The sequence below is a fragment of the Nematostella vectensis genome, chromosome 4, assembly GCF_932526225.1.
Source record: "Nematostella vectensis chromosome 4, jaNemVect1.1, whole genome shotgun sequence".
In the NCBI taxonomy this organism is placed as follows: domain Eukaryota; kingdom Metazoa; phylum Cnidaria; class Anthozoa; order Actiniaria; family Edwardsiidae; genus Nematostella; species Nematostella vectensis.
In genome coordinates this window covers 1,505,391-1,530,888 of record NC_064037.1, presented here as the reverse complement: position 1 = coordinate 1,530,888, position 25,498 = coordinate 1,505,391, and the positions used below count along the sequence as shown (strand labels likewise).

The following is a 25,498-nucleotide window of genomic DNA, read 5'->3' as shown; positions in this document are numbered from 1 at the left end:
GGTCGTACAGACCCAGAATAGCAGTGTAAACAGTTTTGGGATCAATTTGGTTTCAGAAAAGACAGCATTAAGGAGAGCTGTGGTGATTCATTAGAAAATTATTTTCTCATCCGGGCAAAGCCAAACAAGAAAAAATCATCACGAATCCACCTTTGCTTGCAAATATCCATAAGCAAAGCACTCAATTATGCCCCAAAAGACTTCATGATGTCCTGAGACACTCTCCTAATATGCTCATAGCTGTATTTTTGATGAAAAATACAAGCAACCATCAACTTGTGCTGGCTTCAGCACAACGACGAGGGATTAGAAGTGGGGACCGCAAAGCACTGTTGGAAAGCTTGGATACCGCTGACTAGGTGCAGCTGTGTTTGACTTTGACGGGCTGTATAAGACTCAGAATAGGGGGGTAGGTATCTGTTTTCAGTCTGTTTTTTTGTAAATTCAGCTCAAAAATAGCCAGGAGTCATTGGGTTAAAGTAAATGCTGCATTTGCAAAAATAATGAATGCTGAAAGTCGGAAAACACCTGTTCGTTGGGTTCCCCGTGTTTTGCTCCGTCGTAGTCCTGGGCACTAGAGCAGGGGCGTCTACCCTTCGTTGTTGTAAACCTCTTTTGAGTTGTCGCTCGTCTTGACGTCCCCTCTTCCTGATAGAAAAACCTCACTTCCTAAAAGCCGCAGGGACATGGGAAACTGTTATACAGTCGGGCCGAATGAGGCTCTAGTGGTTTCTGGTAAGATCCTAGACGTTTTTATTTAAATAACTTGAAATCTGAGACGGTCAATAGATGACTTGTGTGAATTGGACCGTGCGTGTTCAAAGCACTTGCAGCGCCTTTCAAATGTATTTACATTGACTTTTTCGAAACATGTCTCAATAATCAATTTTAAAAGACCGTTATTGTTCTTTCCTTACATGCGTTTATAGCTCTGGTTCACAGAGAGAGGTGCAATTCTTGTCTTAGGCCATGATCACGGAAAGTTCCGCTTGTGACCTCCGTTGTGTGTGTATTTATTTGGTTGTGTTCGTGATCCTGGGTCTATTTTCGATTCCTAGGTGGTTGTTGTGGTTCTGCCGCGAAGAAGACGGTCATAGGAGGATGGGCTTTTGCATGGGCCTGCGTTACGGATGTCCAGTCGTAAGTTACGATAATGTTTATAGGATAAAATAAAAGCTTACTACTGTGTGTGTGTTGTACTACGTTCCCATATTGCATGACGTAATGCACTATTACAAGCTTAAAGAAAAATTGACTTTTATACTTTTGTTTTTTTGATGCCTTGGAGGCTAGATTTTGCCATGAAAGAAAACGCTTGCATTTCTAGATAAAAAATAAGATGTTTTCTATTGAGGTGTTTTAATGTGAAACATGTTTTACTTATTAAGTTATATGTCTCACTTCGGTCCATTGAGTTTGTGCATTAATTAAAACATATTTTTAACGTTATCGAAGTTTGCTTTCCGCCTGGTAAAAACTATACAAAACCAATAGTTTGATTAATATACGGTACCCTTGAGATGCAATAATTGAATTGACGTATGTACTTGAATAGTTTAGCAAAATATACCCCTACTGTACATAACACTTGTATTTCACTCTTCTAGCACATGTATTCTTGATTTGCTCTCATCCCATTGAAAATAAAATCCCATAAGTGTGTCAACACATAAGTGTGTCAACACATGAACTTTCCTTTGTTTTTATTGGAAGCTGGGTGGTAAAACAGGCATTTATGGTAAATGCAGTTTTTACTGCATAGTCACTTTAACCTGATTATATTAGAGTAACATACAGTAGAAACAAGGTCCATGATATGTTTGTACTCTTTATAAAACTGTGTTACTTGTTTTTAGGATATCACTTGAGGTTATGACCTTAAACCCAACGTGTGAGGCAGTAGAAACAGCGCAGGGTGTGGCCGTCACTGTGACGGGGGTTGCACAAGTGAAGGTCATGACCGAGCCTCGACTGCTGAAGACCGCATGTGAGCAGTTCCTCGGCAAGACCACTAGGCAGATAGAAAGCGTCGTTCTGCAGACCTTAGAGGGCCATCTCCGCGCTATCCTGGGTACCCTCTCAGTAGAGGAGATTTACAAAGGTATGGTGACTAATTTACAAGGCTACAGATTAATATCTAGTTTACAAGGCTACAGATTAATATCTAATTTACAAGGCTACAGATTAATGTCTAGTTTACAAGGCTACAGATTAATGTCTAGTTTACAAGGCTACAGATTAATATCTAGTTTACAAGGCTTCAGATTAATGTCTAGTTTACAAGGCTACAGATTAATATCTAATTTACAAGGCTACAGATTAATGTCTAGTTTACAAGGCTACAGATTAATGTCTAGTTTACAAGGCTACAGATTAATGTCTAGTTTACAAGGCTACAGATTAATGTCTTGTTTACAAGGCTACAGATTAATGTCTAGTTTACAAGGCTACAGATTAATGTCTAGTTTACAAGGCTACAGATTAATATCTAGTTTACAAGGCTTCAGATTAATGTCTAGTTTACAAGGCTACAGATTAATATCTAATTTACAAGGCTACAGATTAATGTCTAGTTTACAAGGCTACAGATTAATGTCTAGTTTACAAGGCTACAGATTAATATCTAGTTTACAAGGCTACAGATTAATGTCTTGTTTACAAGGCTACAGATTAATGTCTAGTTTACAAGGCTACAGATTAATGTCTAGTTTACAAGGCTACAGATTAATGTCTAGTTTACAAGGCTACAGATTAATGTCTAGTTTACAAGGCTACAGATTAATGTCTAGTTTACAAGGCTACAGATTAATGTCTAGTTTACAAGGCTTCATATTAATGTCTTGTTTACAAAAAGGTATAATGCCTTATTACATCATAATCAATAAACAATATTTTGGGCAGTACATTGATTGGATTTGAATTGCAAGAGACTATTAATTTGGATATGTAGGTTTAAGGGGTTAGTTCCATCAGTTGCATAGTAGTGAAACGGTCAGGGGGAGCCCATATGTTTGCAGAATGCCAAGCCTGTTTTTGTTTTTTTCATGTTTAACCACCTCTCCCCATTACAGCACCAATCCCATTTTGGAATTACTTCCTTTGTTTGGCTACTGGTTTAATTGCATCAACTTTTTCTTTTTCATTCCATTTCCTGGGGGTTAATCGAGGCTATTATTTCTAGAAGGGGGGGATTCATTTTTCTTCTGTGAATCTTGTGGACCTTGATACAATACTTGTTACCCCAAAGTAATGTCCTGTCCTTTCTCCCTCAGATCGTGAGGCCTTTGCAGCTCTTGTCAGAGAGGTTGCCTCCCCTGATGTTGGTAGGATGGGTATTGAAATCCTTAGCTTCACCATCAAAGATATAGAGGACCATGTGGACTATCTTAACTCTCTTGGGAAAACACAGACTGCTAAAGTGAAAAGAGACGCAGACATAGGTGTGGCTGAGGCTAAAAGAGACGCTGGTATTAGGGTAGGTGGACGAGGCAGGGAATAAAACCATTTAAAGAGATGCTGGTATTAGTGTAGGTAGACAAGTCAGGGGGTAAAAACATTTAAAGAGACGCTGGTATTAGGGTAAGTGAAAGAGGCAGGGGGGGGGGGGGTAAAACAATTTGCATAAAACCGTTTGCACCCTGACCCTCCAAAAAAAAAGGAACCAGGCTTTAAGTTATGTTTTGTGTTTTTATTGCAGTGAATTGCATTGAATATATGGGTTTTGGTGACTTTTGATGGGTTTTATATCATAACATTTTCTAGAGAGCCGTTTTTACCCCTCTACTTGGGCAACACTGTTAACTTACAAATTTTGCTGCTAAAAACATTTTCTGCTGCTGCCCCAAAAACACCAATCAAAAATAAAATAAAGAGGAGCAAAAACATTCTGTTCTAATTGGGTATCCGTTGTTTAATTGAGCCAAATATTTTGCAGGAAGCTGAATGTGAAAAACAGAAAATGGATGTTGTATACGAGACACAAACAAACATTGCAGACTCCTCCAGAGAGTATCAAATGCAAAAAGCTGCTTACGACCAAGAGGTCAACACAAGGAAGGCAGAGGCTGAACTCTCTTATGAACTACAGGTATGTGAGATGTGTTTAGGAAAGCACATCAGATTTTCTTAAAAGCCTTACTGTTTGACCCAAAGGTTTTTCTTGTGTTTAAACCAAGTTCTGCATGCCACAGGCCTTTTGTTTAAAATGAGAACATCACCTGCAAGCCCGTACCCAGGGGGGGGTGCAGAGGGTGCGAACACACCCCCCCCACAACGGCAAAGGTCCACTTTCAGTTCTCAATAGACGTGCTATTTGTATTTATAAAGCATAAGCTAGATCAGCCTGGTATATAGCCAAATCCGACAATAAACATCCTGTGGCAATACTGCAAAGTCATATAAAATCCTTTTTTTTTGTTTTGTTTTGGGGGGTGTTCAGAGAACTCTACCCCCCCCCCCCCCCCCCCCAGAAAATTAGGTCCACAATTAGGTCCACTTTTTCGGATTTTGCACCGCCCAAGAAAATTCCTGGGTATGGACCTGACCTGACATGATCCTGCCTTTGAAAGGGAAACAAAGAGAAACAAAAGATCAGATCAGAAGAGATCCAGATTGAAGTTGTTGAGAGGAGAAAGCAGATTGAAGTGCAGGAGAAGGAGATCCAGCGAAAGGAGAAGGAGCTGATTGCAGAAGTAAAGAGACCTGCTGAGGCTGAGAGTTATAAAGTGGAGACTTTGGCCCAGGGGAAAAGGTGATGACCCAGCACAAATATTAATAATGACCTGTGACTCATAGAAAAGTCCATCTGCATCAACTAATCTACAATCCCCTTGGCATTAAATTTGATAGGACAATTATTAAGTTTTTTTAGGATATGGTTATTTTGTAGTTTTATCTGTAAATATTGGAAAGGGGAGGATGATAAAGTCCCTATAATATTTTTTCTCCTCTGCTTTCTCCCTTTTGTTAGTTACTTTATATAAACATCCATTCTGTCAAATGCTTTTGTTTGTACCTAAACCTAACACAATTTTTTATTGAATTTTCAGAACTCAGACAGTGTTCTTAGCTCAAGCAGATGCAGAGAGGATCAAGGTACTGAAATGCCTCAATGGTCTCACTGTACATGGATTTTTTTTTCTATTATTAAAGGCTGTTGAGCCCACTTGATTGACACTACTCTTTTGATTTTATTTAAATATTCAATTTTTTTGGGAAATATTATTATTCATAGAGTATTATCCTATAGAATGTAACTGTTTTTATTGTAGGGTGGTTTGAAGTGGATTTCTTCAATTCTGAACATCATTTCCATTGCTTTATGACAATTCTTTACATTTTGTCTCCAGGGTTTTAAAGGCCCTTTTGTGTTTCCATAAATGTGAATTACAGAGGAATACCCAAATTAATTTGAGTATACTTCAACTAAGTTTCTGTGAACTCAATTTCTGTGGACTAAATTCTTGTATGGTTCTTCAGCTTATTGGTTCATCTGAGGCTTCAGCTATCGAGGCTATTGGTAAAGCAGAGGCTGAGCGTATGAGGCAGAAGGCGGCAGCCTACAAGATGTACGGAGATGCTGCCATGACAGCCCTTATCCTGGAGGCCCTACCTAAGGTACAATTGACTTTACTGTAACAGTATACCAGACAAGATAGATAATATGTACTTCTAGGCATTCCTGTAGCAAACATAAGCAAAAAAGTCTAGGTTGTAATTGGATATGAATCGTGCCTCACAACAACAAAAAATGGTCAAAAAATATTTGCCTTATAGCATATGTGACCTCTCATGCGAAAACCGACCATAGAGTTGTCTGTTATTTGGTCAAATGTGCACCTGTGTCGAGGAACCCTTGGGCTCATAAAGGGAAAGTTTGTGCCAGCGTCACTGGTTAGCTTACGGAATAAAACGGCTCTAAGGCTGTCGTCACATATGGTTATCAAAGCAAACAGAATATAATATTTAAATTATTACTGCTGTTATTGATATCTGTTGTTGTTATTAATAACTATTGTAGGTGTGGTTCTTTCTAATATTTTGTTGTTGTTGTTGTTGTTGTTGTTCTTTTGTTGTTGATTCTAATATCTTTTGTTGTTGTTGTTGTTTCTAATACCTGTTGTTGTTGATTTTGTTGTTGCTGTTGTTTCTAATGTCTGTTGTTGTTGATTTTGTTGTTTCTAATGTCTGTTGTTGTTGTTTCTAATGTCTGTTGTTGTTGTTGTTGTTGCTTCTAATATCTGTTGTTGTTGATTTTGCTGTTGTTGTTGTTTCTAATGTCTGTTGTTGTTGATTTTGCTGTTGTTGTTGTTGTTTCTCATGTCTGTTGTTGTTGATTTTGCTGTTGTTGTTGTTGTTTCTAATGTCTGTTGCTGTTGTTGTTGTTGTTGATTTTGCTGTTGTTGTTGATTTTGCTGTTGTTGTTGTTTCTAATATCTGTTGTTGTTGATTTTGCTGTTGTTGTTGTTTCTAATGTCTGTTGTTGTTGTTTTTGTTGTTGTTGTTTCTAATATCTGTTGTTGTTGATTTTGTTGTTGTTGTTGTTTCTAATATCTATTGTTGTTGTTGTTTCTAATATCTATTGTTGTTGTTGTTGTTTCTAATATCTGTTGTTGTTGTTGTTGTTTCTAATATCTGTTGTTGTTGATTTTGTTGTTGTTGTTGTTTCTAATATCTATTGTTGTTGTTGTTGTTTCTAATGTCTGTTGTTGTTGTTGTTGTTTCTAATATCTGTTGTTGTTGATTTTGTTGTTGTTGTTGTTTCTAATGTCTGTTGTTGTTTACAGGTTGCAGCTGAGGTGGCTGCACCTCTCGCCAAGACGGGAGAGATTGTGATCATTAATGATGACGGCAACAGTGTGTCCGGTGAACTATCTAAACTTCTTGGGCAACTACCTCCTGCCATCCAGGCTCTAACTGGGACTGACCTCAGTGGAGTAAGTAATTCATCCTTAAACCCTCTCTCTCCTCTTTTGATCCTCTCTCTCCTCTTTTGATCCTCTCTCTCCTCTTTTGATCATCTCTCTTCTCTTTTGATCCTCTCTCTCCTCTTTTGATCCTCTCTCTCCTCTTTTGATCCTCTCTCTCCTTTTTTGACCCTCTCTCTCCTCTTTTGACCCTCTCTCTCCTCTTTTGATCCTCTCTCTCCTCTTTTGATCCTCTCTCTCCTCTTTTGATCCTCTCTTTCCTCTTTTGATCCTCTCTCTCCTCTTTTGATCCGACACTCATCCCCTTTACAATTATCACAGTCATGTAAAAATATTCAGGGGTCACATTCTACACAAAAAAGAAGTTTTAGGAACAAGCAATGTTTTGATCACCTTGCCCTTATTTGAGATCATTTATTCTTACCAAAAAATATAAGTAATATTTGCCCGTGTGACAATACAAATAAGTTATTTTCTTAGTTAAGGAAGCCCATCACATTTAAGCTGCTGTTTTTATGGGTCTCCTTCTCACCTGCTCTCTCTTTTATTTCATCATACTAATTATAATCTTGTAAAAGATAATGATGGCATAATAATAAACTGAACCGAACTAAATAAAATGGATATTTCTTGAATCCTTATTCAAAAGTGATAGCACTGCACTAACAAAATAGCCTCCTCCCACTGTAAAGAGTGAATCCCTTACAGTATTTTGTCAAAAAGAAGTGTTGCTTACTCATTACCCATTGCCTTGCCAAGCCAACCTTTCTCCTTTGTTTTTCCACTCTCTCTTGATTTGAACATTTGATTAAATGTTGTTTTATTCCTTCGTTTCAGGTGCTCAACAAAATCCCTGGTGCCAGACAAGCATAGATTGCTAGCATAAGAGAGTCCTGACTATATTGGTCCTCTCGTTTAATATTCAGTGTATCATAAAAATCATTATAACGCCACGACGACACAGCCTTCACCACAAATCTTGCACAAAAAAGTGATACCATCAGCTTGGTGTCATATTACTTACATGATGACCCATAGGTTTTAGATGCTTCACCACTAAAACATGTCCTTATAACTAAGGTACCAAAGCGTGAAAACATGCTTAAAAAGAATGGAATCAAAGAGGAGTGGGAAACGACAACCAATCCTTTATGAAAAGGACTATCCACTTGTTTTCTTTCCCCTTCTGGGTGTTTAATCCCAGTGTCTGTAGATTAGGGCTTTCTCTTCTAACAAAGGAATATCGAGCAAATAATTTGCACCAAAAATTTTTAGGAAACCATTTTTAGAACAAAACTATAAAAAACGAAACTTTGGTCTACTGTATTCACCCTACCCTACTAGTTACTTACAGTGTATATCTGAATTATTATATGAGATGTCTGAAAGTAACATTTACATCTAATGTACTCACAATCAGCATTTTTGAAATTATTGATATTATAACTACTCTTTGAGGCTTTTTTAAGTTATTAGAGGAGTTTTCAAGAGGATGTTTTCAACGATAAAGGACGCTTTCGTAACTGAAAATTGAAAGAAACCCCCGTTTGTAATATACGTAACTACGAATGGGTTTCAAATGTTGTTAAAAATAAATATGTAATATTCTGCAAATTCCTCTTTGTATGTTGTGGATTTTGTTCTTGTGGTACTGGACTGGTACTGTTCTAATGGTCTTGGATCTGATTAAATTTATAAACATTTTATTTTAGCCTTTGTTCTTCTTTGTCCGGTCACGCACGTGCATATGGCATTTTTGTGCCCAGAACAACAAAAGTAAGCTACAATGAAATGCACGCAATCTAAGATGTTTTTTGATTTAATGTTTTAGAAAATACTGTAATTAAATATTTCGTAAACTACTCTCCTCGAATTTCTTAGGAGCATTTCAGATTCTAGAGTTCATATTTTTCTTGGCACTGGCATCGGGTGTGGTTTCCTGCTAGCAGAGGCCTCTTTTCTCACGCGAACGCCAGCCAAGCGAAGTACAGAGAAAAGGGGCCTCTGCTAGCAGGGAACGGGTGTGGACGTGTCAAACCTGAATATAGCGTCCAAAAATTATAAGTGTTGAGTCCCACAGCTGTAACGAGGAATTAACAAAGGTATAACACAGTACGTTGGTAAATTTCCCTTATAACATTTACTTTAAAAGACTATGGATAATAACGCTAATACTAAATCTTCAAAAAGGGCCTGCTAGACCCAACTTAGACCCCTGGGTGCCTTGTGCTGTATCCCAAGATCGTGTAAGTTAGCAGATTTTTCTTATGTGATATGTGTTGCCATGTAAACGTCAAGACTGCATACATGGCACAGCCCTAAGGGCAAACCCTGGCTAGGCGCTGAAATATCATAACTTGATAACTGCTGCGTAACGACGACAAACAATAATAACGCCATAACGGAAAGTAATAGTAAACAATGAAAGAAAAAGAAGTTGAGGACAGGGCCGAGAATCGAACCTCGTCCAGATCCGGTAAAATGAGAAAAATAGACCATATTTCTTGACGTGCGCTGAATAACCGTATGGCAGCATAAAGCTTTACGGCTAGGCTGGAGATTTCGGCCCCAGCACCGCTATCTAGCGAACTGTACAACTCGCTGAGACGTATACTGAAAAATATCGGGGTCTATTTCACGCTTGCGTCTCTTGGGAATAAGTGTGTTGCTATAGTAATGTAGTGATGTCGTCATCATGTGCAGCACACCTTGGTCTACATTGCTGCCTTTAGCCTTTTTACTTCTTTGTCCAGTCACGCACGTGCATATGACATTTTTTGTGCTCAGAACAAAAGTAAGCTACAATGAAATGCACGCAATCTAAGATGTTTAGTGTTCTTAGGTTTTAGAAAATACTGTGATTAAAACACTTTCTGAGCATTTCAGATTCTACAGTTCATATTTTCCTTGGCACATAATACACCTATCAATGTTAAGCCGGTGGGGGGGGGGGGGGGGGGGGGGGGGACGGCATGCAAGGGGTTGGGGTTTGAACAGTTAAACTGGCCCGTATAGTCCGTGGGCCAGAAAGTGAACCCCCCCCCCCCCCCCCCCTCGGAGATTTTAGGAAACATATATCATCTGAAAGCCCTTTCCATAGTGATTCCAAAAATAAATGTTTACGCTACGGTAGGGATTTTGACGATAAACATTATCCCGTGGGTGAGGTTTATTGAACTTATCATTTCCCGGGGTAGGGATCTATCGATCTAGTGCCCACTCATGTGACCCACGGACTTGCATGTTTTCGTTAAGTGTGGTGCACACTGCAGATGCTTGATTGCTTCTTAACTTTATTTGTTATAGTTTTCATATAATCGCACTGGTGTGCTCCAGTTTAAAATTATTTTATTTCATGCTATTTCATCCAAAACAACAACATGTCTTGTATATCTTGTGCTGTATATACGCTTATTTCAAATATGATTGCATTTCGAGTTCATCCATGTCGTAACCCGCAGTGCTCCATGGATGTCAAATAAATAAACAAACATTAGCGTAAATAAAACCATTGCTTATGTGCCGGTGAACATTTCATGGCTTTCAGAAATCAGGATTCAGCCATCTTTTCGATTCCCATGGACCACTGCGGGTTACGTTACATAGAAACACTGAAACCTTATTGAAAATAGTTGCATATGAGCAAATGAACAAATATTTGCATATACCGGACGGAAGTTCCTCAAACGCAGGCTTAGTGTATTTCATTATTAAAAGTTCAGCAAAAGATCAAAGTTTTTATATTCTAGCAAAAGACAAAATCGCGTTTGGACGGAAACTAATCAACTTTTTGTTGTCTGTTGTTTTGGTTGTATGATTCAGCAAAAAAAAAAATCTCCCAGTGGTTTATGGCCAGAACCTTCGATTGTGTGATTTACCGTAGCTTTGGGTACAAAGTGGTTTTAGCCGGAGCCGAGAAGTATTTATTCAAAAAATATCGTTGTGAGCAGGTTGTTTGGAGACGAGCCAACGAAAACAACGCCGCTGAATTGTGTTCTTATCACCAACTGCTAAAGCCCGTGTTAATCCTTCACCTGAATATCGTGCTTTGTCTGTCTGAAAAAAGGCAAGTCTTTTGGAAACACGTTATTTTAGACATCACGATAGAGCGGTTGCTTGTGTAATTTGGCATGGTACATGTCTTGGAAATAAATTCGCAATAAATTATTAATTACAAATACAAGTTAACTGCGTCGTGTTAGAAGGGCTTCAACTGTGGGATTGTGGAGGGAGTTACTCAGAGAGTTGAGCCTTTTCAAAAATTTCAGCTAAATGTAAGGACAAACGCAATAGTTGACGCGAAGAAAAATTTTCTAGGCCGATTTCAATCCAGCCTTTATACTGAGCATTTATTAGTTTTCGCAAACTTTGAATTTTGATGCTTCATGCCTATTGATGCAATAATCTAATTAGAAATGGCACTACGGCTTCATCAAACACGAATCCTGGACGATGAATCACACGGCTTTACTTTTATTCTCGAGGAATTCTCAGATGTCGGAGAGAGTGTGTTCTCCAAGCCTTTTTTCTTCTCTGGGCATCGTTGGCGTCTCCAAAGCGGCATTAAAGGAGGCCAACTCGGAGTGTATCTGAGATGGCTCGGTGGCGGGGATTTCACGCAGAAGACAAAGTGCAAGATTGGTATCATGGTGGATGTGTTGAACAACAGGGACCCTGCGAACTCCATCCATGTGGGCGATATAGAAGAGGTAGACGAGTTCCCTCGATCGTCATTTGGTATCGGCTGGAGTAAAGTCATGCCTGTGGAAGACATCGAGAAACCGAACTCAGGCTTCCTTGACGATGACTGTTTACTTATTGAAGTCAAATGCAAAATAATTTACACGGAATTTGAGGATAAGATGGTGGTGAATTTGACACCCGGGACCGACATTACTACGAGTTCAAAGTTCTCTTTATTTGGTACCGAGTGGTCACTCGTGATGTACCCAAGAGGAGACAGAAGGGATGAAAGTAAAGGCAGCAAGCACGAGTACTGTTCTATCTACCTAAAACAAGAAAATCCAAGCACTTTACGATTCAAAGTAGTCTACACCATCTTCATCCGTCAAGGGAAAGAGGTGACTCTAACGCACAACTTTCACGAAGCCAAGTCCTCAGCTGTGTTTGGGGTAGAAAAGTTCATGCGGACTCGCGACGTCAAGTCTCTTGCCAAGGGAGGCACCGTGCCTGTTGGCGTAAGAATTAATCTCATCGAGCCGTACTTCTATCTTGGCTTTGACACCAAAGAATGGAGCCCTCCTCACAATCTCGGCTCATCCATTGTGCTGAGTGACTACACAAAAAGCCCACTTGCATTCAAAGCGCAGTCCCTAGGCGAGAAGAGACTAGGGTTTAAGTTGCAGTTCGACCCGGGTCCTGAGTGTTATCACACGGAGCTGGATGAGAGTGCTTACTATGTGAAGATTGTGTGGAGTGTGATGGTGTTCTGCTACTTGGACCACGAGAAGAGTGTGGCCGCCCACTCATGGGACAGCCCGGGCTCCAGTGCCTTCTGCTACAGTCGAGACGAGATGGTCATCGACTCTCATCTACTTCTGAGCGAGGTGGGTACAACCGGGGGGAGGGGGTAGGGGTTCTTCAGGGTAAAGTAATAAAGATGGGAAATTCGAAAAAATACCCCTAAAACATACCTGTATGAGCAAAAATTGCAACACTAAAAATACCTAAAAATTCCTAAACCCTTTGTAAGAGGAAAGACTAGTTTTTCTCGGATACCCGAGATTTACTAAAAAATACCCGAGGCCCGATTTCGACCACAAAAAAATACGACGAGCATCCCTATCAGGTCGACATGGGAAGAACCCCCTCCCCCCCCCCCCCCTGGGGGGTACAAGGGAGAGGCCGGGCGGAGGGTGCACACATACTTCATACAAATTTAAGAAGAGAAAATAAATAGAGCGCCTGATTGTGTTTAGTATTGACATTCTTCTTTTGGGCGAAAACGAAATAATGGAAGAAAACGAAAAAAACCCAAATAATCCAAAAATTATGTGGGGTTTCTTTATTTATCTGGTCTTCTTATTGAGTTCCTTATTGATTATTGTTAAAATGGTGTTCGCCATTGTAAAATCAAAGAAATAAAAAAGCAGGAAGGAATCTTAAACGCCCAATGGGTGCCTGTGTTTGATTAATGTACTGTGGCACTATTTTTTAATGAAAATACTAATAACTCCAATTTTTAATTGGCATTTTCCTATTTACAAGGGCTCTTTCCTATATCCGGCAACTGGAAAGTTAAAGGCGGGAATAAAAAGAGTTAGGGATAATAATAGTTAGCAGACTAGAGATGAAAAGAGAAATAATAATGCAAAGAATGATGTAGCAAAAAATTAGAAATTGGCTGGCTAATGAGGGCTGCTACTCACTATCTATTTAGTCTATCTGATTCCCGATGGAAGAAATTCTCATCTCAGCAATTTTATAAAACAACAGTTTATGATAAAAATATGGTCAAAACCAGAAAAGTAACATTCGTGATCAAGGCCAATGAAACTGTTGTTTGTTTTACTGTATCATAAGTAGTTTCAATTTCCTTGCCGAGTCTTGTGTCAATATTCTTGAGAATGCTATAAATAACACAGAAAATGAATAAATCCAGGTGCGGCGCCAAGTTCTTGTTTTCACAGAACCATGACTTGCGGTGTGAAGGGAGTGCAAGACAGTGGCATTTCAAACGATACTTGCTTTTTCCTCGTCCCGGGACTGTACCAGTATGCTTGCCAAATACCTGCTGCTTACATTATCTCTTCCATTTTGAATGCTCTGTTATCGGTGACAGCCTCTATTGGGAACAGCATCGTTGTTTATACCATCTACACCACCCCTCGCCTGTATTCCCCCGCCAACCTTCTCCTGCTTAACCTTGCCTTGTCCGACCTCGGCGTGGCTTTGCTAGTTCAACCACTGAGTGTAGTCTACAAGGCATCAGAGTATAAGCTCAACATCAAATTCTTGACTTACTGTGTAACCGGCGTGATAACAGAGGTTCTTGGGTTTATTTTCTGTGTGTTTTCTTTTCTCATCATCACTGCCATCACTATCGAACGTTACATCGCTATAAAGCTCCATCTGCGCTTCCCAGGGATCGTGACGGCAAGTCGAGTGAAGTGCCTTGTATTGATTATCTGGGCGCTTGTCATCTTGTCTGCCATCGTTCGACTGCATTGCACCACATGCAAAATCCTTATCGTCATCCTAATCGCCTTGTTCCTATTCAATTTGAGCGTAATTATATTTTGCTATATCTCCATATGGAGAGTGGTCCGCCGACATTCCGTACAAATTCATGTGCAATCTGCGTCCTTCAAGACCCAACGAGAAAAGACGATGCGAATACTTCACATCTGGAAGTCAGTGGTGACTATAATCTACGTGGTTTCCGCGTACTTCATTTGTTACGCGCCCTACACCGTCGCTCTGATGCTCACAGTTAAACATGGATGGAACTCTTTCACGCTAGCAGCTGTCAATATTACTTACCCGGTCATGTTTTTAAGCTCGACTATTGATCCTGTGTTATATTGTTGGAGAGCGAAGGAGATCCGTGACGCTGCGAAAAAAATATTTCTTACAAGGGAACATGGCCTAGCTCCTGGCGACACGCGCGAATTAGGGCATGTTTTGGGGTGATATACGACACGCGCGCATTAGGGCATGTTTTGGGGTGATATACGACACGCGCGCATTAGGGCATATTTTGGGGTGATTAACGACAAGCGCCGATACGAAGGGCATGTTTTGGGGTAATATACGACATGCGCCCACACGAATTAGGGCATGTTTTGGAGGCTCAATGTGTAAGATTCATGTAAAAAACAATAAAAGGAGTAATAAAGGTTCCGACTCACCATCTGTAACGGGCTGATCTCGATCATAATGTGTTTCTGACTACGGGTCAGCATCTTGTACCGGTCCAAGTGCCTTTGAAAAGGCATACAGGCGCGTACCCAGGATTTACCGGTGGGGAGTAGGGGAGGGGGGGATTGAGGCCACATTTATTATAACCTGTCACATATGAAATGACGGCCACATTTGTAAAAAAGTTGTGGTAAATTTGCAATAATGTCGTGCCACATTTGTGATAATGTCGTGCCTTATCTGTAAAAACAGTGTGCCGACATTTGTAATAAAGAGGCGGGAGGGCGTTTTTTTCTCTAGATAAAAAAGAGTTCTTTTTACATCATGAAGGCAGTAAAAATACTCGCAGGACTATTAAAAAAAAAAACCCTACAACGATAGGACGTGGGGGTAGTATTTCGTTTCTAACGCACATGACGCTCCAAGCGCAAGGTTCTTCATATCTTTTGTACACGCTTTCTCCTGACAGCCAAAGGAGGTGCAATTAAACCATAAGTTTTGCTACAGATTTCCTACAGAAGATATGCTCTTAACCAATGTTAGGACTCAGTTTTCTCAGGGGAAGCTTGTTTTCTCCATAGGCCGTCAATCCATACAGCCCATTCCTGGATGAGGAGAAGTTATTAAGCGTCAAACTGATCATACATAACAATAACGAATTGTACGACCCGATGCTCGTTGACGGTGATAAGCACAGCATTACGAAGTTACGAGAGGTGAATGCTCAAGCCAAATCCGTCACGGAAAAATACTGGTGAGTACAATATGCGGGGATAACCTCACTTGCGCATTTGATCTGTTGATGCTCGACCCTTTGATTCATCCCTTACCCACTTATTTCAACGACCCAACAAGCGTCTCTGCTATCACAACAAACTATTTCATTATCGGCTCCTCGCCGACTCAAAAGTTCAATCCCCGACAAAATAGAAGTATGAATAAACTGACTGAAACTAACTCTCGCTATCACGGACAACGATACACAATTTCCCGACCAAACAGAAATACAAAGAACGCTGACAGAAGCAAGTGTCGCCATTAACATTGAGAGCTGACTGTAAAGTCTACAGGCGAGCAGAAGAGAAATGAAAAACTAGGTGGTATGCATAGGCGTGGAGGAAACACGGACATATTATTCCGTCTGTGATAGTTGAGGGAGGAAACATGGACATATTTTCCCGTCTGTGATAGTTGAGGGAGGAAACATGGACATATTTTCCCCGTAACTGTTATTGTTCTATCTAAACAGGGCCGATCAACTGAACATGGTTTGCCATGAAAAGGATAATATCATCGCTGAAAAGGAAGAGGAGATCTATTTGAAGGAGAAGGAGCTCGAAGATAAGGAATCAGCGATACACACATTGGAAGAGGAAATCAAAGAAAACAAGGACTACATTAATGATTTCGTGGACGGCAAAGATGAGGTGATGATGGGTAGACGTTTTTATTGAGGGTGGAGGTCTAGTGTGAAGCTTTGAGCATGAGAGCAAATAAAACATGGAGAGCAATCCTGTCACTGCCTGAAAATTTATAACAACTGATCATTATATTTATTTTTCTACTTGAACGTTAGCTATATTTCGCACACTTAAAGTCTAAAGAGATATTTATCAACCTTTCGCGCGATTTTTTTCGCGCGTTTTTCCACATTCATCGTTTCCACTTACATGTTTTCCACATGAATCTTTTCCACACACATGAAACATTATCTTGTCTTATCTCATGTTGTGTCAGTATGTTATTTCCACTGTGATTATTTCAATAAAAAGTGTATTTAGGGCGCAAAACGCGCCGAAACTATAGAAATTGACATTACCACTTAATGTCTAATTATATGTTATATTCATTTCAAAGGAGAATTCGGAGAAGACACCCGCCAGTGTAAAGGAGCTCGCCAAGGGCACAACACCATGCGAGGAGGACGTGAAGAAACAAATGGAGATCGCAGAAAAGATCAAACACTATCTTACGGTATTGCCCTGTCTTTTAGTAGATATGATAATTGATTACTTCCAGGTATAAATGAGGAAATATATCGAAATGTCCTTTCTCGCCTTCCTGTGAGATAAATCCAACAAAATTAAACTTAGCAAGTGCGTATAATATGCGATTTTTTTCTATTTTCCTCAGGAGAACCTGCCATTCACAGTACATCACATCTCCCTCGTCGGTCCTGCGGTGGACGGAACTTCACTCAACGGCGCAAAACAGGCGCAGCTTGCTGTCTTTATTCAAGGTTAAGAAATTGATGATAATGGTGATGGCGATGATGAATGGTTTTGATGATGATGATAATGATGATGATGAAGATGACGGTGATGGTGATGATGGTGATGGTGATGATGATGATGATGATGATGATGATGATGATGATGATGATGGTGATGATGATGATGATGATGATGGTGATGATGATGATGATGATGATGATGATGATGATGATGATGATGATGATGATGATGATGATGATGATGATGATGATGATGATGATGATGATGATGATGATGATGGTGATGATGGTGATGATGGTGATGATGATGGTGATGATGACGGTGATGATGATGATGGTGATGGTGATGATGATGATGATGATGATGATGATGATGATGATGATGATGGTGATGATGATGATGATGATGGTGATGATGATGATGATGATGATGATGATGATGATGATGATGATGATGATGGTAATGATGATGATGATGATGATGATGATGATGATGATGATGATGATGATGGCGATGAAGAGTGGTTATGGTGATTATGGTGTGAGTATGATTACGTCGACGACGATAATGATGACGATGACGGTAATTATAATATTATTGATGATGGTGATGTTCTAATCATGAATGGTTATGATGATGATGTTGTTGACGAAAATGACGATGACAATGCTGTTAATGATATCTGCGACGATGATTATGATTATAATGATGTTTATGATGATGATATTAATGATTGACGTCTAAAAAGGCTGTAAGCGAGACAATTCAGGTTCAATCAGATGGTATGTATGATTGTTGTTCTTTCATGTGCGCTGTCAGACTTGCCCCGCACACAGCACAAGAGTTGGCTGCCAGCGATCCTCTACACCACTAAGACGCTGCTCAAGCAACAAGCAGCAATAGGCGATGGGGAGGAGGGGGAGGGGGGGGAGGGTGCACTGCCATGCTGCTCAGACTTCACCGAGACCCCCCTGGCTGTCAAGTTCAAGTGCGATGACGTCGACGTGACAGTTTTACCCACCAATGACTGGGAACCTTACGACGGATATCACGGACTATACCAAATGGCCATGCAGCAAACACAGGAAGACCAGCCATAGTAAGTAGATGTATTACGTCACTTCCGCTATCACGGACTATACCAAATGGCCATGCAGCAAACACAGGAAGACCAGCCATAGTAAGTAGATACATTACGTCACGTCCGCTATCACGGACTATACCAAATGGCCATGCAGCAAACACAGGAAGACCAGCCATAGTAAGTAGATACATTACGTCACTTCCGCTATCACGGACTATACCAAATGGCCATGCAGCAAACACAGGAAGACCAGCCATAGTAAGTAGATGTATTACGTCACTTCCGCTTTCACGGACTATACCAAATGGCCATGCAGCAAACACAGGACGACCAGCCATAGTAAGTAGATACATTACGTCACTTCCGCTTTCACGGACTATACCAAATGGCCATGCAGCAAACACAGGAAGACCAGCCATAGTAAGTAGATACATTACGTCACTTCCGCTATCACGGACTATACCAAATGGCCATGCAGCAAACACAGGAAGACCAGCCATAGTAAGTAGATGAATTACGTCACTTCCGCTTTCACGGACTATACCAAATGGCCATGCAGCAAACACAGGAAGACCAGCCATAGTAAATAGATACATTACGTCACTTCCGCTTTCACGGACTATACCAAATGGCCATGCAGCAAACACAGGAAGACCAGCCATAGTAAGTAGATACATTACGTCACGTCCGCTATCACGGACTTTACCAAAATGGCCATGCAGCAAACACAGGAAGACCAGTCATAGGAAGTAGATATATAACGTCACTCCCGCTATCACGGACTATACCAAATGGCCATGCAGCAAACACAGGAAGACCAGCCATAGTAAGTAGATACATTACGTCACGTCCGCTATCACGGACTATACCAAATGGCCATGCAGCAAACACAGGAAGACCAGCCATAGTAAGTAGATACATTACGTCACTTCCGCTTTCACGGACTATACCAAATGGCCATGCAGCAAACACAGGAAGACCAGCCATAGTAAGTAGATACATTACGTCACTTCCGCTATCACGGACTATACCAAATGGCCATGCAGCAAACACAGGAAGACCAGCCATAGTAAGTAGATGTATTACGTCACGTCCGCTTATACCAACTATTGTTACCAATGGCTATTCTGTAGACTCAGGAAGACCAACCATAGTAATATGTATATATTACTTAACTTCCGCTTCATCATAACCGCATATCCCTGACGACCCCAATGATACCATTTTATTTTTCTCTCTCAGCTACATCACCGCTGCTTGCGAGAGACAAACGGAGTTCGTTGCTGGACAGCCTGAAAAGGTAGGAATCTCGATGCACACACAGGAACGAATTTTAAAAATAAACCTTGCTTAATTGGAATTGAAGGGTGACTTGACATTTGCGGGGACCCGCGTTTTAGAATCCGAGCCCGAGACTTTTGTCAAATTTCGGAATCCGAGCCCGAGAGTTTTGTCAAATTTCGGAATCCGAGCCCGAGCTTTTTTTTTCGAGCTTGTTCTCGGATAACTTGCTCTTGTCATAAACATCAGTTAAAAAGAATAAGTAGAGTTACAATACATTCTTGCTACACTACGAAAAAGAAGAGGGAACCCGTACAATGGTAACAGCATAAAACAGATCGCGTTTACCAAAAATTAGGGACCCTGAGATCGCGTTTAAAAATCCGAGACTCCGGTGGTTAAAAAGGAGGCTCCGAAACCCTAAAAATTTGGAAAAAAGGAGACTTCGAGACTTTGCGTAAAAAACGCCGAGATTCCGAGACTTTGCGAAATTCTTGCGAGACTTTCGAAATTTGGAGGAACTCATCGCTACCCCTTATACTTTTTCCGTGACTGCGCATCCCCCCCCAACCATCCCCCCTGGCTCTTGTAAGACTGACGATTGTGTCTTTTAGTGCAAAGAGCTTATCCGAGTAGTAAAGGCGTGGTGTGAAGGAGTGCAATGGCGTAACACCGGATCGAAGCCTGGCGAGTACCTCCTGTCGCTACTCGTCATCGCCGCGTATCAGATCATTCACAGGTAAACACTAGGGGGACAATGGGTCTTCCCAGAAAAGATCCTCCCAGGCGTTCTTACCGGGTTTCCTGTTCTCGGAGATGAGCCGTGAGACAGCTATGGGTCTGGAACGAATTTGTGACGTCACAACTCTCACCAACCACAGGAAGCCCGTGAGAAACCCTGGTAAGAACGCGCGGGACTGGGCTGAGTATCCTCTCTACATACTAAAGAGGAATGCCGACCCTGACACTCTCTGTTCTCCAGTGATCCTCAGACCGACGTAACTGATAAGGACGTGTTTACCGAGTTCGCCGAGTTGGTCAACGATGAGAGCTTAGAGTGAGTGATGATTCATGTACACCCTAATATACACTTCCTAATATACACTTCGTAATATACACTTCGTAATATACACTTCCTTATATACACTTTCTAAAATACACTTCCTCATATACACTTCCTAATATACACTTCCTAATATACACTTCGAAATAATACACTTCCTGATATACACTTGCTAATATACACTTGCTGATATACACTTCCTGATATACACTTCCTAAAAAACAATTCCTAATATACACTTCCTAATATGCACTTCTTAATATACACTTCCTAGTATACACTTCCTAATATACACTTCTTGATATACACTTCCTGATATACACTTTCTAAAAAACAATTCCTAATATACACTTCCTAATATGCACTTCTCAATATACACTTCCTATTATACACTTGCTAATATACACTTCCTCATATACACTTCCTAAAATACACTCCCTAATATACACTTCCTCTTATACACCTCCTAATATAAACTTGCTAATATACATTTCCTATTATACACTTCCTAATATACACTTGCTAATATACACTTGCTAACATACACTTCCTCATATACACTTCCCAATAACACTTCCTAATATACACTTCCTATTATACACTTCCTAATATACAATTGCTAATATACACTTCCTAATATACACTTGCTAATATACACTTCTTATTATACATTTCCTAATATACACTTGATAATATACACTTGCTAATATACATTTCCTATTATACACTTCCTAATATACACTTGCTAATATACACTTGCTATAATATACACTTTCTAATATACACTTCCTAATAACACTTCCTAATATACACTTCCTATTATACACTTTCTAATATACAATTGCTAATATACACTTCCTAATATACACTTGCTAATGTACACTTCCTAATATACACTTCCTAAAATACACTCCCTAATATACACTTCCTAATATACACTTCCTGATATACATTTCCCAAAAAAATAATTCCCTAATATGCACTTCCTAAAATACACTTCCCAATATACACTTCCTGATATACACTTCCTTAAATCAATTCCCTAATAAACACTTCCTAAAATACACCATTCCTAATATACACTTCACACAATCTAAACCCTTCGTTTTTATAAACTACCTATACTTATCTTTCGCATCCACGGCAGATATAGGGGAAACGTAGTGCGCCATAAGAACCAATCAGAATGCAGCATTAACTACCATGTACGCCCAGAGAACCAATGAGAATGCAGTATTTGAGAAATGTTTGCCTCTATGCTTAGTATAGAAAAGCTTTGTGCCAGATTTTGTTATTACTAGATAGGGCATAACAGCTATCTGTGATTTTCTCTTAGGATTTTCTTATTAGAAGATAGGGCATAACAGCTCTCTGTGATTTTCTCTTAGGATTTTCTTATTAGAAGATACGGCATAACAGCTCTCTGTGATTTTCTCTTAGGATTTTCTTATTAGAAGATAGGGCATAACAGCTCTCTGTGATTTTCTCTTAGGATTTTCTGGAACGAGTACTACTTCACAGATAATTATCCAAGGGAGTTGTTCCAGGAGCCTTTCACACTACCTATAGTCCAGGACCCTGCGATCCCTCCGCACAACGTGGCCGTGACAGAGCTGAAGGACTGGGGGCAATTCAGGAAAGAAGTCGTTAAATGGTTAGAAAAAATGCCAGGCGGAGGCGGAGAGTAGGTGGAATACTTGATAATCATATAAAGTAGCAATAGAGAAAAAACTATTTGATCTTCGTCGACAGTTTTGGAAAAATGTGGTGTTTAAACACAGGTAGCCCAAGGCTACTATCAGTGGTTTATAAAGCCAACGGAATGTATGGGGGAATTTATATGTTAGCGAAAAAATACTTTATCGTGAAAAATAAAACTTTAGACCATGTAATATTGTGTTTGAGTCTCCCTTTATTTTATTTTTGCCGATAGAATGTCAGTAGAGCGAGTTTGAAGCCCGCCAAGAATTGTGTTTCTCTCTCTGTATAAAAATATAAAAATAGGAAAGGCTGGGGACTCCATCGGTTAACGGCCACCACAAAACTACTTCGAGGACCGATAAAACTCGCAAAACTCAACCAGCCGCCAATCCAGCACAAAAACACTTTGAAAATATACCTTAGCTTTCAATTGAACCGAGTCTCATATCACCGATTTGTGAATTTCACTCACATTTTTTACTCTTTTTACCGTCGACTATCGAATTCACCATCTCGCTCTACTGACATTCTATCGCCAAAATTGAAATAAAGGAAGACTCAAACACAATATTACATGGTCTAAAGTTTTATTTTTCACGATAAAGTATTTTTTTCGCTATCATATAAATTCCCCCATACATTCCGTTGGCTTTATAAACCACTGACAGTAGCCTTGGGCTACCTGTGGTTTAAAAGAAAAAAAGTCGACACAATGCAGAGTTGTCGACTTTGATCCTTGCAATCTTGACGTGACAACAAGGGACAAAAGAAGTGAGTTGAGAGACGTGAGCTGAGAAAGTCTACTAAGTGAATATTGACTAAAGGAATTTAAAGACATATACTGGCTTACTGGCTCTTCCTGCATATATTCTGCACCGTTCCTTGCTAGGGCAAGGCAAGGAATGGGGATGAAAAAAGGCTCATATGCCAGTGACTTGATAGCAGCGAACGTTTCCTGTCAGATAACATTTTTACATTAATAGGTAATATACACAAATGTTTTCTTTGTTTTACAAGTGCTCAACAAGTAGCAGTACTTTAACTTGACAAAAGATTTATCAAGGAAACAATCACAACATATGTCCCAGCCAGTGGTATCTTTATTTAGAAGATTGTTGGCTATTTACAATCTCAACACGCACGTTCAACACGCGATTAAGTTTTCGCCAGGAAAACGAAGACGGTTTCGTCAGTATGAATATGTAGAGATGCATACTAGAAATTTCGAATTTACATTTCGAAGTAACATTTTTTTTTATACATACATAGACACCTAAACACACATGATATTTAAATCAAGCCGTCTATATTAAACATATTAATCAGTCAACACAGCAGCGGATTCTACGCCACCCATAGGACTAAAGTCGTGTTATCTTAAACACGTGACTAAAGTCGTGTTATGTTAAACACGTGACACAAGTCGTGTTATGTTAATTAAACACGTGGCACTCGTCTCACCTCATCCCCAGGCTTCTCGCGGCCAGCTCTAGTATTAAGAATTCAAAATGTGAATTAAGCCAAAAATGGCCGCGCACCCTTGAAGCGCTTGGGGATGAGGCTAGCACTCGTCAAGGTGTAAAGAAGCAGCGATAATACGAGACAATTATATTAATTCTGTTTCCTATGATTCTTTTGGTTTTGCAATAAACTAAAATACGTAAAAACTGCCTTTTTGATTTGCCAAATGGCAGCCGCAGGTAAAGGTTTCGTTAATATCAAAAAAGTAAATAACTTTTAAAAAGCGAAGAACACTCGTGTGTGTCAAAATATTTAGGTTGTTGATGTTTTGTTATTCATCTTTTTCTTATTATCTGGCTGCAAAACGAAGATTCAGCTGTGTCAACCCATCTGCGCATGCCTCAAGCCTCGCTTTGGCCCATACTGGCAATGTATAGCGGGTTACTGTGACTCTCGACACCGCTTTCCTCGCGCGAAACGTACATCGGGCTGTCGAAAAATTGTAGCACCATGTCGTCCCCAGGCCCAATCGTGCCAGACTCGTCAGGGAGGAAGACTGGGTTATCAAAAACCGGCCCAGGTCCTTCTCGGTTCTGGTCGTATTCACTGACATTCTCGCTTGTCAGTTTCTTCCGCTTCCATTTGATTGGTGAAGAGGGCTGTCCTTTTGCTCGTCTTTTTCGGAGATACGCAAAACACACTGCAGAGGAATCCATGAACATTGAAAGTGAGCGCAGAGCACAAAAAAGGAGACATTTCGGCAAGCTGTATGTTATCCAAGAGCTGTTGCTGTTTTGGCGTCAGGGGCTAGTTTCAGTGAGGAGGGGGAGGGGGGTGGTAATATCAAACCACATTCTATGCGAATGACCGATTCAACAACACCGCCCTTGACCCGCAATATATCAGTAAGAGTCACTCCGAAAACCTCTTTTATCCCATTGTTATTATTTGTTATTGTTATTATGAATGGTTATTATTGTAGTAAAAATGTTAATCCTAGTTCGTAGCTTCTTCAGACAAACCTGTGTAAAAAAAGAGTAAAGTTCGCACGGCCTTCCCTTACCAAGTAGAACAGTAAGGACAATCCCGGCAGACACGGCGACCGCGATAATCCACGTGATATTACCAGTATCATCAGACCTTCTCTCTAGCACGGTACCGTTGCCATGGCTATCGGGGGTGCTCGGCTTTGGGCTTCGTGTGGCGATTGTCGTTGCTAGGGGCATCGTGGTTGGGATTTCTGTCGGGGGTGGGGAAGTGGTAGATGTGGCGCCTAAAACAGGTAAACCAAAGTACTGGAATCAACGCTTGTGAAACATACGGGAAACGGGGTGCCTGCCCGCTTCCGCGCGGGATACGGGATGTATTTACACAAGTTTAAACATGTACAGTTTTTGTCTCGTGCTTTTCGCGGGATATGGGATAACAATGCACACGGGCCTTACCTTTACACGAATCTAAGGTCATTTGTCCCGTAACTTGCCCGCTCTGTCCCGCAGGACACGGGATGCAGGCGAGCTTGCCCTGTGCAGGTTGATAAGTGCTTGCTGGACAAGGAAGGCATTTGCTGGAATTTGTCCAGTATGTACCAGGGGCGCAATTTGCTACGAAAAAAAATACGATACACTTTCAGCATTTTACCTTAAAATTCCAGAATTCCATGTGGTTATTGGTTAGGCGGTTGTTGGTTAGGTGGTTGTATGTAGTCTATCTACAGCTTGTATGTAGCCTATCTACAGCTTGTATGTAGTCTATCTACATTGCTACCTCGATAATTCAATCTCGAATAACTGGAATTACTTCAAGTCTCCTTAAGACCTAAGTCCAGTCATTTTCTGCTCTGAAAACTCCCTGCCTGGGGTCCTAC

At 40.3% G+C, this 25,498-nt stretch overlaps 3 protein-coding genes across 4 annotated transcripts in view; 2 read left to right on the top strand and 1 right to left on the bottom strand.

The window, feature by feature from the left end:
• Positions 1 to 580: 580 nt before the first annotated feature.
• Positions 581 to 8,632, top strand: LOC5509227 (flotillin-2a). Its single transcript, XM_001629701.3, has 10 exons — positions 581 to 735; positions 1,059 to 1,140; positions 1,857 to 2,101; positions 3,273 to 3,475; positions 3,935 to 4,087; positions 4,569 to 4,750; positions 5,049 to 5,094; positions 5,479 to 5,616; positions 6,786 to 6,935; positions 7,764 to 8,632. Exons 1-10 carry the CDS (start codon positions 687 to 689, stop codon positions 7,797 to 7,799), a joined length of 1,284 nt encoding a protein of 427 aa, XP_001629751.1. The 5' UTR covers positions 581 to 686; the 3' UTR covers positions 7,800 to 8,632.
• Positions 8,633 to 10,845: 2,213 nt separating this feature from the next.
• Positions 10,846 to 23,837, top strand: LOC5509230. Its single transcript, XM_048726022.1, has 10 exons — positions 10,846 to 12,493; positions 15,389 to 15,561; positions 16,057 to 16,234; positions 16,665 to 16,781; positions 16,941 to 17,046; positions 17,861 to 18,140; positions 19,368 to 19,425; positions 20,021 to 20,145; positions 20,389 to 20,463; positions 21,962 to 23,837. Exons 1-10 carry the CDS (start codon positions 11,342 to 11,344, stop codon positions 22,155 to 22,157), a joined length of 2,460 nt encoding a protein of 819 aa, XP_048581979.1. The 5' UTR covers positions 10,846 to 11,341; the 3' UTR covers positions 22,158 to 23,837.
• The window catches only part of LOC116616154, a 42,547-nt gene continuing 40,301 nt past the window's right edge, over positions 23,253 to 25,498 (bottom strand). For both annotated transcript variants that reach the window (XM_048726018.1, XM_048726019.1), the window contains exons 16-18: positions 25,077 to 25,235; positions 24,695 to 24,904; positions 23,253 to 24,331 (exon numbers count right to left, since the gene is read on the bottom strand). In XM_048726018.1, the coding sequence (XP_048581975.1) occupies positions 24,033 to 24,331; positions 24,695 to 24,904; positions 25,077 to 25,235 (668 nt within the window). In that variant the 3' untranslated portion in view covers positions 23,253 to 24,032. The remainder of the gene's footprint in view (positions 24,332 to 24,694; positions 24,905 to 25,076; positions 25,236 to 25,498) is intronic.